Source organism: Panulirus ornatus, chromosome 2 (assembly GCF_036320965.1).
Source record: "Panulirus ornatus isolate Po-2019 chromosome 2, ASM3632096v1, whole genome shotgun sequence".
NCBI classification, from domain to species: Eukaryota; Metazoa; Arthropoda; class Malacostraca; order Decapoda; family Palinuridae; genus Panulirus; species Panulirus ornatus.
In genome coordinates this window covers 75,077,351-75,097,771 of record NC_092225.1, presented here as the reverse complement: position 1 = coordinate 75,097,771, position 20,421 = coordinate 75,077,351, and the positions used below count along the sequence as shown (strand labels likewise).

General features: G+C 46.0%; 1 protein-coding gene across 1 annotated transcript in view; it reads left to right on the top strand.

Moving 5' to 3' along the window:
- Window positions 1–20,421, top strand: part of LOC139757279 (uncharacterized) — a 791,816-nt gene that overhangs the window by 160,719 nt on the left and 610,676 nt on the right. The window contains exons 4-5 of the mRNA XM_071677629.1: window positions 629–843; window positions 1,642–1,801. Of these exons, the coding sequence (XP_071533730.1) occupies window positions 629–843; window positions 1,642–1,801 (375 nt within the window). The remainder of the gene's footprint in view (window positions 1–628; window positions 844–1,641; window positions 1,802–20,421) is intronic.

Sequence of the window (20,421 nt, the reverse complement as noted above, 5' to 3'; positions counted from 1 at the left end):
TGGTTGTTATTCTCTGGAGGATTACGTCATATAAGCCACCATTACGTAGGTCTTCCCTACAGTTACTCTCTCCCTTAGGAACTGCCTGAGTGGGCCGACTTCCACTAATTTCCATCATTAAAGGCTATTCTTTACTCAGAGAACCAAACCTTCCTATCCTTCTCTTTCTCTTCTTATTATCTGATTAATCAGCTTTGTTTTCCACGACTCCCTCAGTTAAAGGTGGACTTTCCCGTCTACCTTCCCCATATTCCAGCTCTTGATATCATTCTTTAATAATTCATCAACATTTTTGTATTATTGTCACTTATATTTCCATGTTTATGTGTGTGTGTGTGTGTGTGTGTGTGTGTGTGTGTGTGTGTGTGTGTGTGTGTACAACAGTCCTCTCGTCTCTCCCAGGTACCCAGGCTTCTTCCCTACACCACTTCCTCACATGCACTGAAACCCACCATGTTCTTCCCATGCGCTAGTTCCTCCCATGCACTGAAACTAACCATGTTCCTCCCACGTACCAGTTCCTCCCATGCACCAGTTCCTCCCATGCACTAGTTCCTCCCATGCGCCAGTTCCTCCCATGCACCAGTCCCTCCCATGCACCACTAACAGCACCTCCGGTTCCCCCCAGATCCTGGTGGCGGTGAAGCCGGACACGACGGAGCCTATGTTCCTGTTCGCTGTGACCAACCCGCTGGAGAACCTGGTGCAGCTGGGGGTGTGCCTGAGCCCAGGTGGGCCAGGCTCCTCCAACATATCCCTCTACTACACGGACGGTGAGAGGCACATGACCTCCCAGACCATCGCCTCCTTCCTCGTCCCACAGTTCACCGGCGTCTGGACCAGGTAGGTCATGGACCAGAGAAGGGTCTGGGCCGGGCGGGTCATGGACCATGTCAGAACTGGCTAGAGACAGGTCTGGGCTAGGTAGTTGGGGGATGGACCAGGTTAATACTAGTTAGAAAGGGTTTCTGGACCAGATGAATGGGGAATGGACCAGGTCAGAACTGGGCAGAGACGGGTCTGGACCGGGTGAATGAAGGAGGGGTGTATGGACCAGGTTAGCGAGAGAGGGGTGTGGACCAAGAGAGTGGAGCGGAGGAATGTATGGACCAGGTGAGTGGGGAGGGATGTGTGGACCAGGTGAGCGATAGTGAGGTGTGTGCAACAGGTGAGTTGCAGAGGGGTGTGTGGACCAGGTGAGTGATAGAGGGGTGTGTGGACCAGGTGATTGGGGAAGGGGTGTGTGGACCAGGTAAGTGGGGGATGGCCATGAAGACCAGGTGTGTTGGGGAGGGGTGTGTGGACCAGATGAGACGGGGAGGGGTGTGTGGAATAGGTGATTGAGGGAAGAGGAGGGGATGTGGAGTAGGAGAGCGAGAGGGGTATGTGGACTAGGTAAGTGTGTGAGGGTTATGTGGATCAGGTGAGGGGGAGGAGGGTGGTGTCGACCAGTGTGGAGGACACTGGAAGACTGAGGGGCAGGTGTGACCAGTATACCCTGTGTATTATACAGCTGTAGCACCAAGTTAACCTGTGTAACGTGCAGGTGTAGTTGCGGTAGTAGTCCCAGTATGCTGTGTAGGTGTAGTTCCCTGTGTGACATACAGATGTAAGAGCAGTTTCCTCTCCTGTTGTGGCCAGGTTCGCCCTGAAGGTGACGGAGGAGGAGGTGCAGCTGTGGTACAACTGCCAGATGTACAATGGGCTGCTGGTGAAGCGGGTGCCGCTGCAGCTGGTGTTCGACTCGGCCTCCACCCTGTACATCGGCCAGGCTGGAGGCATCTTCAAAGGAGAGTTCGAGGTAACGCCACACACACACACACACACACACACACACACTTGTATTTCTAAGATTTTCATTATAGTTGCCATATGTCTTACCCGTCTAGGCTTCTAATGATATGCACTCGTCTAGAATACATTCTGCTCTCATACCAACACAACATTCTGCATGTAATCCACTTTTCTATAATTAACTAAGTCGTAAGTTTATATTACACTTGAAAAACGGGAAACCATTTGTAAACATATGATCCTTTCATATTGTTTCCTTATTTGTGAATGATGTCATGTGATGTCATGTGCTCAAGACCAAATGACACGACAGAGGTGACAGGCACGACGCCATGACATGTGTCACAGCAGGTATGTGGGTGACGTTCACCTACCCAGACACACCTGTGTATTGACGGGTTACCCCAGGAGTGACAGGTGACCTCGGGCGAGGCTGCATCAGTGTCAGCGGACTGGAAGAAGTACAGTCTTGTCAAGGATCATCTCACCTCAGAGGAGCTCATCATCATATACCTGGCGTGGGGCAGGAGGCGCCACACTGCTGGTGGACAGAAGACCTTACTTACTGAGCCACGTCAACAACAGACTGAGATAGACCGGATTTCATGCTTGTTGAATAATACTAACGACTCGAAAACAAGCGATTGATTACCTTTTAGACAAAGGACAAGTTGTGAAAGATGTGTCAGAGAACAATTATGAAGTGACAGTGCTCTAAGAGATGTTTGTTTGGTGACAGTAACTGAGACGAATGAGGGGTGAGTGTAGGGAAAGATGACATGTACTAAATTGTGAGGAGGAGGATGTCTTACAAGTAAGATAAGGTGATAAGGAAGTTGGAGAACTGTTGCTGGAAGTGTGTGGTAGGAGGGCAGTTGTGTGGGGGCAGCCCAGCTCCGGGGGCGACTGAGTGTGGCGGCAGCTGGCGTACCGATGATCACGATTGTGTACAGTAGACGCAGGAACTCGAACCCGTGCGGGATGTGTCGTGGTGTTAGTCCTGATGTATCGTGGCCACTGAGTGTCACTCCAGTGGCACTGAGGAGGTATGGAGTGTCACCACTAATATTTCCGGTCTAATAAGTGTTGTTTGTAGCACTCAGGGTCTATGGCAGGCGGAGGGCAACACTGAGGATGAACATGACTGTCACCCGTACCTTTACGGTTCTGAGGCTGACCAGCGTATCAACCTCAGACTGACACAGAGCACGTGAGGGGCCTGGCACGGGTACCACTCCGCTACCTGAGAAAGCCTAAGTCTCAGACTTGGGATCAGGCAAGATATAAGATGTAAAGTGTAGACCATACTAGAGTGTCCCTGCTAAGAACGAAGCCCAAGAAATCGTGAAATGTAAGAGGTCATCTCACAGAAGGTGAGGGAGTGATGTGCTGCCTCAGTCAGCACTCACGACGTATTAATGTGTTGTCTGTGAAATATTACTGATACCACCTGTCGCACCCCGTCCACGGGGGCGGCTGATGACGCCGTCCAGCAAACGCGCCATAAACGAGGTCCTCACCACGTCTTCCCTCGTTAGACCGAGCCAATTTAGGTCACAAGTAATTAGCGTCAAGTCATCTTTGAATACCCATTTTATTACTACTTGCGCTATTAAACTGACATCAGGGATGAACGATTTTGTGCTAAGAGGCTAGTTTATATCTGGAGGAAGTTTGGTAGATGAAAGTCATAAAGTGTCCTCAGATAAGGATATAGATTTGCATCAGGTTGGTGGACAGGTAAGTTGAAGTGTTTCGTAAAAGGTAAAAATGTTTTTGGTCGTAAAATCATTTATTACGAAAATGCACTTTTGACTGATAAGGGTGCCTGCTTCAAGCTATTTACTTGTTGATCATATATCATTATTAACTCCCGTATAGTGCGGTGGGATGATGAAGGATGTACCCACTGCTTGTGTGGGATCTGGGGTTGTGGAACCAGGAGATTCTGGACCCCAACTCAGTGGGTGACACCATCTATGCAGTGTGGTGGCGCTACAGCTGCTCGCCTCCATTCTGCCAGCGAACACAGCTCACCCAGAACGCCATCATAAACGGCTTCCTAACCGACCTCAGGTGTTGGTGCACACGGTGAGCACGTATGGTAAGGCATCACCTGGTGTCAGACTGGCTCCCTCAGGAACCATCATCTTTATGTCTGACTTTCAGTGATCTCTGGGTGTCATTTTCCTGCCCAGTGGTGCGGGTGGCAAGTGAATTTAGCATTCACATCCTCACCTACACCCTCATCTTCTCATCAACTCTACTACCTACATCCTGCATCCAAGTAATGACCTCTGCTAAAAGGTTCCTGGTAAATGATGGAACAGTTTCGGGTATCTCTGGGTTTGCCAGCTATTTTCCTGCCTCGCCTCGTACCACTGGAACACTGGATAGTTATGTTAGCTAGATCCTTATATACCATTGTCTGCTGACATATTCTGGTGAACTGATCATCATTACGTCCAGCCCTTAACATTGCGACATCCATTACTGTTGGTTGGTGCCCATTTCCCTACAGTTCGCCTTCCTTAGTACATCTGGTGGCAGGTGCGCCTGTACAGGGCAGTGTCAGTACCCACTGATCCATACGAGGTGGGATTTCTAGTGTCGTGTGGTCTGTCTCATAATCATCATCTCTGTTATACTGTTGTCCGGGTTATTGGTGTCTACGCTTAGTGGCACCCGTTACAAAAATGCGCTGCGCTGTTGTACAATGCTGACAACGCAGCACGGTGTCAGAGTGAGTGCCAAAACAGTTTGTCTGATGTGTCATCATTTGCAGAATATCATGCAGTCCATGATCATGTTACCTCCGGACACCCCAGCGCATGACAGTGCACACTGTTTACTAGTGTATATATATCATGAAGGTAAATACAAATAGTTTTAGTTATGATCCTATACGGACGTAGATGGTAATCTAATTCCTTATATTTGACAGAGTGACGTCTCGGTGTTTTCTGGGTTAATTCATTTCATGTGAACACTGTTCTCATGGTGAACAAAGTTCGTATGTTCAAAAAGAGGAAGAATACATATTACCGTCAGTCCACATACAATGTCGTGTGAGTGAGCACAATATGGTAGTGAAGTTGATACACACCTGTGAGGATCGCTGATGGCTGGTGGTCTTGAACAATGGCTGTTTACAATGTTGTGAGGAGTGATGAGGTCCAGTGAGGGAACTGTGTAGAGACAGTGAATGGTGTACGAGGGGATGGAAGAGAGTTACTCCTTATCTCTTCCATGACAGACTTGCACCGTAGTGGAAGATTTGTTTTCCTTAGACTAAAATCCTTTCACAGTGAACCCCCTCACTCCCTCCTCATTTATGATTATTCACAACTGACCATGTGTGTATACCATCCTGGTGTTGCACATTACTGCAGTAGACCACTCTGTCTCTCCTGGAGTGAATGTGTGACTTCAGCTGGAACTCTGTCCTCCTGCTGCTGGTGGTGGTGGTCGTCTGTGGTTGATCGTTCAAGAACATTGATTGTCACGTATGTATTAAGTGATGGTTTACGAGGCAAGGCACGTCTATAGACAGACCATTATCTTTGATCGCATGATATTCTGTAAGTGGTAGTAGACTGACAGAGCAGTTTGGACACATTTAGCCATGAGCACAAATGTAATGTTTTTTTTTTTGCCTATTTTTGGAAATTTAAGATAGTGCTGTGTGCATTTTAAGGGATCATATCCATAGCGAACACATCAATACCACTCTCACCAGAATGGTTTCATACACTTCCTTAATCGTATGTTCGTACCAGTTTATGGATATATATTTCTGGAGTTTGTGTTGGCCGGAACACTTTCAAAAGGTATGATTTACTCGGATCGTTAGCTTCAATCCATTTAATGTTCGGCTTGACAGTCTCGTTGCTCTGTCCAGGGTCAGAGACTTGCCAGATACTCATTAGAATTCAAAATTGACGAAATAGAAATAATCTATATCATGTGCTATGATGCAGGATGAAATTTTTATATAAATCATGCATTCCACTTGTAAACTAAAAATGACAAAGAACAGTAATAAGCATAAATGCCAGAGGAAAAACAAAATCTTATGTTTTATTATAGTTATCCATATAATGCGGAGGCGATCGTTCTCTGGGAACACTATGGTGTGAAAGAAAACGGAGTATTAAGGGTAGGACTACTTTGCTTTTCTCTAACATGATTTCTTTGTCCATTGACAACATGAGAGCATTAATCCTTTGGGATACGTAGTATGTATTCCTAATCTGATTTATAGATAAGGTTGTATAATTCATAATTGTATTATAAATGGATGTAAATAGCAAATCTTAAGGAATAAATCCATGAATATTGATTTTCACAGTTTTTTTCAATCGAAAAGGATAAATTGACCGTACACTTCGGAATGTGTCTAAGTACATTTGCGACGAACTGTACACAGGACGCTTTCACTGTACACTTAATATTAGGTGTTCACTTAGGACAATTTCACTGCATACACTTAGGACACAGTCAACACACTGAAAACAGAGTAATTTCGTACTTAAGACACTGTCACTGCAAACTGTGCATTTAAGAATAAGTTTAGGACATTAACTGTATGCAGTGTACACTCGCTGCTCGCTTAAGAAAGTATTGCTGCATTTAGGACACTTACTGCACACTTAGGACATTGTCATTGTTCACTTAGGACACTTCCTACACACTTATTACATACTTTACACTTAAGAAACTTACTGTACACTTAGAACATTGTTACGTCACACTTATACACTGACAGTACAAACTTAAAATACAGTCATTCCATACTGTATACAGAAGACACTCACTGCACAAATGGAACACCATCATTGCTCACGTAAGACAAACTGTACACACAGGACAGTATCATTGAACATGTTTAAGTGTCACTGAAGACTTAGGACATAGACAATGCACACTTAGAAAACATTCACAGTACACTTAAATCTGTCACAGCACAGACAAAATATTCATTGCATAGACTTTAACATAGCACACGTAGGACACCGTACACTCAGGACAGTGCCACTGCATGTGTGTTAGTGTCAGTGTACATTTAGGACATATAAGTGTACATGTGCTATGTGCCTCTCTAACTTATGCTGCTCAGCTGCCAGGCATAGGTAGTATGCTTGAGGAAAGGAACCAAGGAATGCCAGGAGTATTTTCAGGCACATGTAGAGAGATCTGCCGTATTTTTGTAAATACGTCACAGACAAATATGATTAATAATAATTCTTATAATTTGAGAATCCATTATCGTATATATGAGTGCGACGGATTCAGAAATTATGATATAACGTGAGGGCAAACATCTCGTACAAGCTCACTAAACATCTCAAATACTGACCAAAGTTATGGAAGATTTGACGCTATGTCGTCTGGAAACAGTCCTGAGGATTTCACCAAAATCAGTAGCCCATTGACTGCTGATATCCCATATATGGGATGCTTCGCCCTCGGGAGTTGACACCCGTATGTAGGATCTCGTTTTTGAAGAGTCCGCGCATGACCGTTTGTTAATGATTAATTGTCTTGCTGGCATCTCAGTGAGTGTTTCCATTCATAAATTCATTTCTTTCCCCCCCTGCTCGAGTGGCCAATTGCCCTCACAATGTCGAGGTGTTTGGCGTGATAGTTTAACCTCGCACAAGCGGTATGTAAGACAACACAAATTTATCACATCACTCGGACTAAATAGATACGTGTGACTTGCACAGTTTAGAAGAGATTGATGGTGAGACAAGTGGACGTCGTTTTCACGATGTGGATGAAGGGAGAGGGTGAGGGTGAAGATGAGGCAGGTTCCAGTGTGTGTGTGTGTGTGTGTGTTGAGGGGGGGGGGGGGGTGTAGCAGTGCATGGTCACGTGGACATGGGCGGATGTTGCCAACTTCACTCGAACACAGTTTATTATTGATGGAGATTATTGAATGTAACAGCTGCTTGTTCTGTCATCGAGAATTCTGAGGTGAACTGTTTCTCAGAGTTTGTTGATAGTGATTTAACGGACATGGTAGTGACTGAAGGTATTTATACAGTTTACACCACACACAAGGTACGAAAATTCTGTAACATGTCATCGATGGATTTATATTTCAGAAACACTCTGACGTATATCATTTAGCTCACGTACGAATCTTCAGAAAGATAGTTGATTATAAAACTATTTCGTATCTTCTATGGGGGGTAATACGAAAAATAATCTCATATATTGTATATTTCAGGAGAAAATGATAGCTCTTCCTTATGGCATAGAAAAAAAATTTCCTTCGAAAAGTATCGTAATATGTAGAGCCACCGCTGTCACTGGGTTAATGGCTGTGTATGTACGCCACAAGTGCAGTCAACAGAAAATAATCGAACAGACAGACAGTCGTGTACACACCTTTGCTGTAGTGACCAGGTAGAAAATAGAATTACGTGGGTATTTACAGCCCAGCCACAGAGGAAGGTATAATGATCTGGAACAGATGATTATCAAACACTTACCAACATTCGTTTTCCAGCGCGATCCACCTCTCTAACTTCTGAATCCTCCCACTACGATGCTACGCTGTTCCTCCTCCTTGAGGATCCCACGACTGCAGCCTTGTTTCTGCCACTTCTCATTAGGGACGATCACTCCCTGTACCTCCCTCCCCTCTACCCTCCTCTATACTCAAACTCTGACAACACGTCTGGAGAGATCACCCGATCATTCCCCCGCGGCTTCTTTCCTGATTTTTCGTGGGACGGATACTACCTCGCTCGCCCGGATGTCTCATACTGTGCTGAACGCATAACGGAGGCTATTTAGGCTGGGGTGGAGTCCTACATTATATCTTATTCTCCTCCCCTCCTTCCCCCGGCAATCATGGTTTTATCGCTCCTACTCCAACATACACTTCACTGGACACTGACCGCACATGACACTCAGTGAATACTTAGGACCCCGTCACTGCACACGTGAGACCGTGTCACAGGAACGGGACAAACACAGACAGGAGCCATCCGTAACTATATCTCACGTGCAGTTTTGGATGAGACAACCTGCTGGTGCACGTTGACAGGTGGCGTTGCTCCCGCCACAAGTACAAGGCCTGGCGTCTTACCTCGGAGGTTCGCTGCTTAAACACGTTCCTCACAACTTCATCAATTTGCTGTACCATAGTCTCGTCTCGCGGGAGGGGGTCGAGGCGGCTATAATACAGCTTATCTAAACTGCTGGACAACACTTTTGCTCCCCTCCGTCGACATGCTTTATTTACTTGACCTCCCATCTTCTAATTGATCACTGGGCCGTGTGGGCGGCGGTGGGGCGGCCCACACACCCAATATGGGTGGAAGGCCCTAATCTGTCTCGACCCAGGTCCTCTGAGAGTGTCCGGGACATCGGGTCACATAAGTTACCTCCTGGTGCCATTTGTTCGTCCGGAGATCGTAAAGGATGTTTTAGATATTCCATGTTGACCAACTTGTGTTGCCTCCTGCGCAAATACCTGAGTGGGAGGCCCCAGGAACCCTGGCTGCCCGGAGGTTTTCATCCTCCTGCCATAGTGTATGGTTCCAGTAGATGAGAGTCTAATTTTCCTCAGACATGATTACCTCTTGATTTACATCTCGATATGCTGGATGTTCCAGTCAAACGTTGACGTGGTCTCGCGTGAGGTTCATCGTCATGTGAAGCGACGCTGCCTCCCAGGCTTGAATAGTCTGTGGCGCGTGGGTGGTTAGCGGGAGGGGTTGGGGTGGAAGCCTACTTAATGTATTGCAGGTCAGGAGGAAAGAGGAGGGATGGGCATGACCCAGCGTGGGAGGGAGGCGAGTGTGCTCCGGTGTCAGGAATCATGGTGGAGTGGGTGTGGGTGGTGGAGTGGTGGAAGGAAAGTGACCTAAAATAGTGGAGGGAGGGAGAGCATCCGGGTGTGGTCATCGAACCAGGCGAGTGTCAAGTGAACGTTGCAGGTTGAATTGTTTAACAGTTCAGGAGGAACGGTGACTACAGTCGTTATACACTAACATCAGGTGAGATTTGTGCGGTGTTTTGAGGATGGGCAGACCTGGGCACTCATGGGCGAGGGTCAGGGATGAAGCGGTGGTGGGAAGTGTGTCCTTGTGTGCCCACACACCACACCTCTCCCACGAATACACCTGTACACGCCGCGTGAAGTATGTTTTACATTGAAGGCTCCAGCCACGGAGAAAAGCTCTCATCAAGGCCAGGCATTAAATGAAATAGAGAGAGGATTATAGAAGATATAAAGAAGAGACAAGGGAAAGTATTTAGGAATTTTGGACGAAGTTAAAGGCCTGTCTTTTAAAATGTGCCAGGTCATACTTACTGGGAAAGACATGAGAAGGTAGAGAGTTCCAGAGCTTCGAGGTGTGAGAAAAGAAACAGTTATCGCAACTGCCCACACTTGGGTTGCCGACAGCCACACAGTAATCATGTGAGGCAGCAGCTTGCTGAGTATTGCCTGGTCTACCTAGTGGTGGGGGCACACACACACACACACACACACACACACACGTTAGGATACGACGGGATGGTCGCCTGGCTTCTCGTTGGGGCCGTCCGTCAGTAAGAGTCATCGCCAAGCAGCAAGTGACGTGTTGATGAGTCGTATGTCACTAGCAGTGAGGGAGGGAGACAGGCCCCCGGTCAGGAGGCTCCAGATAAGGGGTCGACCGGCGACATCATAGGCGCGGGTGGGCTGGCTGCAGCCTCCACCCTGGGATGACCAGACCACACTGAGGCGCGGGAATAGTTTAATGGCCCACGAGAGGATTAACGACATTGGTGATGACAGACACTTAACTGCTGGTGATTATGACGATGTGGACGGTGCGTGACGAGCCGGGCGGGCCGCGCAACCTGAGGCAGGCAGGCAGGTGCCATCCTCCCCTCCACCCGAGGCTGTGACCCCTGCAACACCAGCCTCCACAGCTGATGACAGCGACGACTGGACGACCTGCTCACGGTGCACCACCTGAAAAATCTTCCCCAACCTCTCCAACGATTACCTGGGCAAGGCAAGGTTAGGTTCGGTGAGGTCAGGTGAAGTCAGGTCAGGTTAGGTTAGGTCAGCTTAGATTAGGTGGCTTATGCTCTAACCTAACTAGATCTATCCAACTTGACCTCACCTAACCTAGCCTAACCTAACTATATCTAACCAACTTGACCTGACCTAACCTAACCTAACTAGATCTAACCAACTTGACCTGACCTAACCTAACCTAGCCTAACCAACCTGACCTGACCTAACCTAACCCAACCTAAACTTGCATAGAAAGAACTTTGCTGGGATGGCGTATCCTGGGATGATGCCTTACGTTTTGTACTAACGAACTGGAATCGGACTGAACAGCAGACGACTTCTGGATAAAGGCAAAATGACGTGTGTTTATGTGAAGAGATTGTTACACACACACACACACACACACACACACACACACACACACACACTTATAAAGTGTGTGGGCGTGGTATGTCAGGCGCACCAGTAATAGCGCTGCGGGCAAGACTTTAAGTAAACACGAGTCAGCTTGAGGGCGGGCGGTGGGCGGGGCCTGCTGCTGCGGCGCCCACAGGAGAGGGGGCGTCTGTGCTGCCTCTCAGCTACACACACGGATCCACGCCTCCACCTCAACCTCAAAACCAGCGTTACCAACAGACATTACTCTTCCTTAAATGGTAAATGTACCTGCACGAACTGAACGAAAACGATTGACATTTTTTTTTTTTGTTGTTGGTCCTTTGGTTAATTCGACTGTGCTGACGGAGTCATGACTGCTGAGTGTGATTGTCAAGGTACAGATGTTTGGAGGAATGTTATGGGGTCATGGTGACCTCCACGTGTGTGTGCGTCATGAGGTCACGTGTCGTTTGAGAATGACCCATGATGACGACGTGTGATAGTTAGCAGTTGATGGGAGTCGGTGACCTTGTGGTGTACGAAGCAGCACAACACGTAGCCGACACGTCGAATTATATCCCCCAGGACACGGTGATGCTGTGGTGGTGGTCGTGGTGGCGAAAAGATTGGTTTTGAGTGCAGTAACCCCGTCCCTGGCCGCGTGGGACATACAGGGGGTACGATCCCCTTCCCCCCTCTACTGCTAGGCGAACAATAAAGGAGGGGAGGATTTCTATCCCTTAGAAATTTGGTGAACGTAGGGATCTACCTGATTGCTAATCTAAATCCTATAGACAAAGCGAAGTCCACTGAAGCAGTGAGGTTTGCCACCAGTGGTCGAGGAAGATGATGATAAAACGTTTCTCCAACTCGTAAACAGAATTAAAAAAATACGTAATCATATTTTCTTATTGTTTCCGGTGGTCATTATCATCTGGATTATGAAGCATGTATGAAGAGGTGTTAGTTAAAGATTCTGTAAGGACCGCTTGGATACCAGGCAACAGGTAGGTCATGATCCCCACCATACCAGGAGGGCAGTGGTAAGTGACCCGTGGCGACCTGCCTGATGCTGCCCCTCGTGTGTTTACCTTGTTCATGGTTACTGCTGGAGATGACGTCGCTTCTGGCTGGTGAGTCGTGTGTGTGTCTACGGTCGTTACACGTCACGACCCTCCCTCCTGCCGCTGTCCCCTGGTATTCGCACCTTTTCTTGTGTGTGGTTGTCACACGGCCTGGACGAAAACCAGGATATAATGATGGGTTGGTTCGTGAGTTGGTTGGTGGGTGGTGGGTGGATGGGTTGGTTAGTTTGCTGGTTGGTGGGTTAGTTGGTTGGTTGGTTGGTGAATTGGTTGGTTGGCTGGTTGAGCGTTTGGTCATTCCACTGCCAGGGTCGTTAAGGCCGTCATTGTCCAGCTTCATCAACCAACCGGGAAATATTTATACCACCTTCAGGTGTTCAGGGTAATTATAATCTCACACACGCTCTCACTATACAAGTGTGTCATGTTTTATGCATAACATGAAACGCACGATAAAAATTGTACTGAAATTTTGGGTTCTCATTTTTGGTAAGTGTATTTATGGTTACTTGCTAATGTTTACATACTTATTCAGTCTCTTTATTCATTTGAGGTTATTGAATATTTGTTTATCTATTCATATTTTCGTGTGTGTGTGTGTGTGTGTGTTTGCGTGGAGGTACTACTTCTGTGAGCGGAAGGCACCATAACCACTATGTCGTACTGTCCAGCCGCTCCGCACACTTCAAAAGTTCTTGTGTATGTTATCATGAGTGTCCACAGATGACTTCCTCTTGGCGCGTCACCACGTACCTTGCTCCCAGTAGTAGCCTGATTGAGTAGGAGGAGGCATGACTTCCTCTCCACCACACCTCGCTGCAAGCCTCGCACTCACATATCTCTCAGCTGGGAAGCGTAAACCCCGTCGAGTTTTCCTCCGGGAGTTGAGACAGACGCCCCAGACAGCAGATGAAGTGCAGCACGTGACGTGTAGAATCGAACATGAAGATGATATTATGAAATAAAAATCATAATATAATGATTACGGAACGGTTGTGTAATGTATACCAGGAAACTAGAGACACGTGTGAAGTACAGTGTTCATATTGCCAACAGTTTAGATCAATGTAGAAACCTAAAATACGACATGACACTAAGTGATACTCATCGAAGACGGACATATAATGCTATCCCACATCTTGCCGCCAGTTGTGTGGGTGTGACTCGCACTAGACTCATCTTGTGGACATATTGTTGATCTTATTTGCCTAGTGACTTGTTCAACACATTTAAGATTTAATATTATTATTTTTTTTTATGTCGGTGGCTGTAGTAAACAAGGCTTCAGAATTGTCAGTTTGGTCTAGCTTGTTAAGTTCTCTGTTTTCCTCTCTCTCTCTCTCTTGGCAGCCAGCCTCTGGACTCTTTCGTCCTCGCGGACGTATATATTAGCGAGGTTATGACTGTTACTTGTTGGATATATTGGTTTACTTTGCGGGATGATCACGTGACGTCATCTACCTGCAGTAACGTACGGGTGGAACTAGATTTCGTGTCCACCTTGACCGTGTCCACTATGTCCTTGTCCAGGGTGTGCGTGTCCGCCATGCCCGTGTCCACTCTGCTGGTACCCACCCTGGCCATGCCCACTCTGGCCGTGTTTGGTGGGGTGAGAGCAGGCTGGCCCACCCACCCACCTGCAGGATTTATGCGCCCCTGGTCCACTGCTAATTCCTAAACGCCATCTTTGGCTGCGCCAGAAATGCTTGATTTGTAGTCCAGTAAACAGAATCAAGCCTCAAGGTAACTCCAGCCTGAACCATTGTTGGGGAATTTTACGTATAATAATAATGATAATATTGAAATGATTGTCTTTCTTTTTCTTATGTTAGAGACTTCATTCACGGAAGTGAAAAATCTGTCATTTAAAATGTCAGGTCGTAGTTACTGGAAAGGATGGGAGAAGGTAGAGAGTTCCAAAGTTTCGACGTGTAAGGAAAGAAACAGTTATCAAAACAACCTTCCAGTCTCTCCCATTCCCTTTTGCCTCCTCCATGTATACCATGTTAACTCCGGCTCTCTTCACTCATCCCATGTCTGGCTTTTTGGAGTGATGAGTACAGGCGAGGAAAGTTACTTGTGTCCAGGCATCGACCAAACAGTTGACGTGTTGGGAAATGAGGCAGATGGTGAAGACACCATATTCTTGCTCTGAGGTGAGCGTACACCATACTAGGATCCGTGAAGACGAACGCTTCAGTGCCATAGAAGAAACTGTATGGCGGTGTCTGGCAGCGGGGCGCCTCGCCACGCCAGCAGTGTGGCCAATAAAGCCTAAATCAATTTCGACCTTTTTTGATCGTATGACGAACGACTCGAACAGTGTTGACGTATGCGGCTCGTCGTGTCCGGGCAGTGAGTAAGATCCCGGCGAAGGAAGGTGAACTCATACTTGCACATATTGAAGAAGAATTTATTCCTAGTGAATGTATACGTCCTGGATAGCTGGATTGTCATTCATCGTTTTCATTCTTAGGTGTGGTGAGTGTTGGGGTTAGGGGGCAGTGGTTGTGCCGGTGTTTAAGGTTGTAGAAGAATGTTGTAACATGACTTACGATACTTGTTATTACAGTCGTCATGGACGCTCCCTTGTGTACGTATGTTCCTCCGTTTTCTAATCTTGTCACTTGCCATCGGTGGTGAGGTGATGGTCACACTGTATGTCACCCGTCAGGTCTCACGCCGCCACCCCAGGCCCGGTAGACTGCCTCACTGGTCACTCCTGCCGTGGTTGAACCCCCTTCTCATGTTGACATCGTCAACCGTTATCCTTCGCTCTTCTTCTGGACACGTCCATGGCCGTTCCTCTGTTGGTACCGCTCATCAAACCTATATTTGGTGTATCTTTTTTTCCTCCATCTTCCTCTCATGCCCATAACCATCTGAACTGGCCTCTCGCAGCAAGTGATAACAAAGTTTCAAGTTCTGTTCGTATTTCTTCAGTCCTCTGAAGGTCTGTCTGGTCATACCACACCGTCCGTCAGCCTCAAAATCTTCATCCCTGCTGCTTGAGGATGACCCTTCATGTTTTGGATGTTGCAGGTCATGATTCTCGTCCATATAGATCACGGCAGGTATGAGGACTGATGTGTCTGTTGTTATCTTTATCTTCCGAGGGGACGGTCCTCTCCCTCGTAAGTAGGTACAGGTGACGTCTGCTGAAGCCTAGATAACAGATCTAGTCCTCAGCCGACATTGGGTTGTGATCTTTATGAAAGTTTACTGCCACGACAACTACAGTTGGTGATCGCCGAAGACCAGGCCACAGTGAGCAGGGCTTCTCCATACCACCACAATCTTAGATTTCCCTATGGGTATTTTTATGCCTTTGCTTTTTAAGATATTTTCCCATGTTTTTTGTATTCTTTATTTATTCTTTTATTTTTTATTCATTTTATTATTCATCTATTTATTCATTATTATTTTGGGGGAGAGGGGGGGGGGGTGGTTCTGGTGAGCCTGTTACAATGCGTATCACATGTTTATAAGCAAGTTTTCAAGTAACGATTGTATACTGCATCTTCGGAGACTGGAGAGGGGGAACTTTTAAGCAAAGTGTTTACCTCCAGAAGAGTTGGGAAATTCTATACCATCTGGAAATGTGGAACTAACCCACATTTACATAATGGTGTTGCCCAGATTGTTCTCAAACTATCAACTAAAACATCATACAAGATTCCCAGGTTAGCATCGAGCCATTGCCCGTGTGTCACTAAGACTCCGGTCAGTCGGCCCTCCTCTGCTCTCCACGGCCACATAGTGAGGGAAACATTCTACCTGCAGAACTACTGGCAGGAAATACATTGTCCCACATCCATGCTGGCTGCACGTTACCCAAGCTGGAAGTATCATATTGTTACAATGTATAGACGATAGATTTGTATATGCTGCACTTACAAATTTGTAGTCTTTATCCACTGGAAGATCAAGACTTGAGGGAAAGTGTCTAATAAACAGCAGTTAGCGTCGTTAAGGATGTACAGACCACGTCATACATTATCAACACTGGGAGGACAAGTCAGGTTTACGATGGGTTGGGTCGACACACAATATACGAAAATAAGTTTTGGGCGTTAGCTTGAGGTAACTCAGGGATGGTGCCACCCAGGAGAGAGAGAGAGAGAGAGAGAGAGAGAGAGAGAGAGAGAGAGAGAGAGAGAGAGAGAGAGAGAGAGAGAGGCGTGGAAGCTCGTCTGCCAGTCCTCAAGCTTTCAAACTACAAACAGATTTCACAAGTTGTGAAGGAAATATTATATATTTACGGACCTCCCGTGGTGTACCGGTTAGCGTTCCTGACCGTGACGCATTCACGGGCAGCCCAGGGTCGAGCACATAGGTTCGAGTCCTGGATGCGGTAGTCGGTCCACAGTCAACCCAATTATTCATCCACCCTTCGGGGTTTGTCGATGAAATGGGTACCTGGCTCAGGCTAGGTTAGGTCAGGTTCTGCTGGCTCCCCTTGGGGTTCTACAGGCTCTTCCATGGGTTTCTGTGTTCTTGCCCTTTGAGTTCTGCAGTCTCTCCCCTTCGTGTTCTCCGGCCTCTCCCTTGTGGTTCTGCAGCCTCTCCCCTTGGGTTTTACAGCCTCAGCCTTGGGTTTTAGAGTAACGTCTTGGGTTTCATTGCAGAAAAATTGAAACTTTGAATTCATTCCTCTAAGTGAAAAAACTTAGTTTACTTGTTTGTGTCAGTTTGTTTTACTGACCACACAGGACCTGTAACTGTTGTTTACCCGCTGTAGAGTGAAGACCATAATTAGTCGTTGCTGGAGACTTCGAGGATTTTGTTCTTGTCTTGGTCTTAGCTAATCAATAAGATAGAAAAAAACATACGTACAAAGTTTGTGGCCTTGTGTGTCAATCAAGATGGTTCGATTCTTCTTGTGTCCCATTTTTCATTTCATTTGCTTTATCTAAGTCCCATTCATATCTTAGCCTTGGTGACAGCCTCCTTCCATGTCTGGAGTCTTGATGCAGAAAGAAAAAGCAGAGAACACAATCTTGCTGGTAATATTACTTTATATGCCTCAGACAACTCACATAGCTACACACATTCTCGCACACTTGGGTAGAAGATGGTATCTTAGTGGAGGGGAACAAAGGACTCATGGCAGAGGAGCATCCTCGAGATAAGTTGGGAGTCACCAGTGGCGTGCCGCAGGGTGCTGTTCTGGGACCATTGCTCCTCTGGGGTTGGACTCCTGCCTGAATATGTTTGCGGATGTTGCCAAGGTCGCGAGGAAAGTGATGAGTGAAAAGGATTGTATTTACTTATAATGGAACCTCGACAAACTTCAGAGTTGGTCTGGTAGTTGGTTGACCTTCATCCCGATTATATAATGAGGATGAAACACAGCGAAAGAAGGCCTTGATGTGAATATTTTCAAGCAGGAAATAAGGTGTTCGTAGATTAGAAAGGGTGGTGAATGGTGGGATGAAGTAGTAAAGTTGCTAGTGAAAGAGAATAGAGCGGCGTTTGGGCGGTACTTACAGGGAAGGAGTGCAAATGATTGGGAGATGTACAAGAGGAAAGCGGCAGAAGGTCAAGAGGAAGGTGCAGTGGTTGGAGAAGAGGGCAAATGAGATTTAGGGTGAGCGCGTATCAGAAAACTTTAGGGAAAATAAGATGTTTTAGGAGCTTAATAATGTGCGACAAATATGAGAACAAGTGAGAACAACGGTGAAGGGGGCAAAAGGGAAATGAAAACAGGTAGCAATGAAGAGATGGAGTATTTTAGATCACTATTGGATGTGTTAGATGATAGGTTGGCAGATGTAGGGTGGATAAGAAGCTGTGGTTTTGATTCATTACACATAGGGATTGGATGTGAGTGCATGCAGCCTTTCATCGTCTGTTCATGGTGCTGTCTCGTTAATGCGGGAAACGGCAATCAAGGTTATATATATATATATATATATATATATATATATATATATATATATATATATATATATATATATATATGGTAACTCAAGGGTGGGCCGTTTTGATATATGTTACTTCATCTCAAAGCTCTGTAACTCTCTACCGTCTCATTCTTAACCGAGAACTATGACCTGGCACTTTTTAAAATATTTTTTCTGACTCTCCGAATTCGTAAATGCCTCTTTTTGTCTCTTTGCTTTCCCATTCTTTAACTTGTTTACATTTCAATTAAGACCCGGCCTTGATGTGGACTTGTTTCCGTGAATAGAGCCTCCAACACACGCGCGCGCGCACACACACACACACACACACACACACACACACACACACACACACACACGCATTACATTAATTTAGAAAGTTGTTTTATGCCAGATTGAAAACAGTGGGTCAGGGTAATATCCGTATGATTGATCCTATAACCGTCTGTGTACGATATTAATCAGCACAATACGGTAGTGTGCACAGGAGACAGTGACACTATGGACAGAGATATTTGGATGGTACATATCACAAGAGAGACAGACGATACAGGAGCACGTATAAGGAGGTTTACACGTTAATACAAGAGATATTCTTGGATTTATCTCATCCTTGAGGTCGTCAGGTAGAATGTTCTGGAGCTGGAGGGTTTAGGAAGGGAGGAGGAGGGGGGGAGGGGTTACATCTCTCTGGTTGCCGAGGTCATCACCAGTCTAGGCTGTGGTGGTCGAGGTCATCGCAAGTCTAGACTAATAATAACTGTCGTAACTGCTGGCATCATAAGCTGACACACTCAGATCTTTTGGAACTTTAACAACTAAGTCAGTATTTTTGTTACATGTATGTCCTAGCAAATGTAATATTCTGGAACGCAAGTTCCCTTTATCGTAAAGAATGCTCTCTTGTCTGTGTGTGTGTGTGTGTGTGTGTGTGTGTGTGAAGGTTGGTAGGAAAGGTTGTCACAGGTTATAGATGGGGTTCAACTTCGATGATTAAGAATTTGGTTGACGCTGGCTGTAAACAGAGTTGTGATTATCGGTCAAGCCTTAGAACGGTTAGACGTAGCAAGTGGTGTGCCACAAGGATCTGTCTTGGGACCGGATCTCTTTCTCGTATGTGTTAATGATACTGATGATGGGCTGCATTGTAACGTTTCGAATTTCTCAGATGATACTAGGCTGGAAGATGAATAGACGAACGATACAGAACGTGTGAAGCTTGAAGCTGATATGGGGAAACTGAGAGGCTAAGTTCGCTGGTGGCAAATCAATCACAGTGTTTTACTTAAGGGTCGTATAAACAGTGAGGCAAGCTACGGTGTGAATTCTTTTCACTCGAGGTAACCGAGGAAGAAGTCTTGGGCATGATGATCTCTGGTGACCTAGAGCCAAGTAAACAGTACACAGAAACAGTAGAGAGGGCGAACATTAGTGATGCATTCGTAGTTTAAGTTTAGGGAAATCATCCCCACTTTCTGTAACTCATTGGTGCGGCACCATGTTGAATATTGCGCACAATTTTGATCACCCTGCTTGAAAGAAGACAATGGAGAGATTCCTGAACTGTGGAACAAATCCTATATGAGGCGACTAAATGATTTAAATCAATTTATCTTGGAAATGAGAAGGCTTAGAGATGATCTGATACAGGTATTCAGAATCATCAAAGGTTACGATGATCCTGATCGAAGAAGCTCTTCATTAAGGCTGGATTCGTCTGATTTCACTCAGTAAAGAGTACAGACTCGTAGGTCGATATTCTACCTCGAATGAAGTACCTATTTTTTTTATATGATTTTTCAACTCTTGAAATTATCTACCTTTTTAGAGTTGTTCAAAGCAGTCCTATGTACACGTTCACAAATAGACATGACAAATATTTGGCTGCACGTAACATTATTTGCGCCTCTTTAGTCAAAAGAACATTTTGCAGGGTTTTTCCATGAGTCATCTGTCTGCCTCTCTAACTCTTGGCACGCTAATCTGTGAGGTTCTCATATCGTCCTTTATCACAAATAGCCTCGAAAGGACCCAGTGTTATATTGTATGAATTCGTTTGTATTCCTTTGTAAATTTTTTCGTAGAATATATGATAAACAGACAGTAATCTAATCTGTTTTATGTTTAAAATTCAGGTGTCGTGTTTAAGAATGTGTCTACGTTCTCGTCTCCTCTGTGTGTTGTGGACTTTGTGGAAACTGTCAGGCTGTCTGGTCTTGTGGTTATGCAA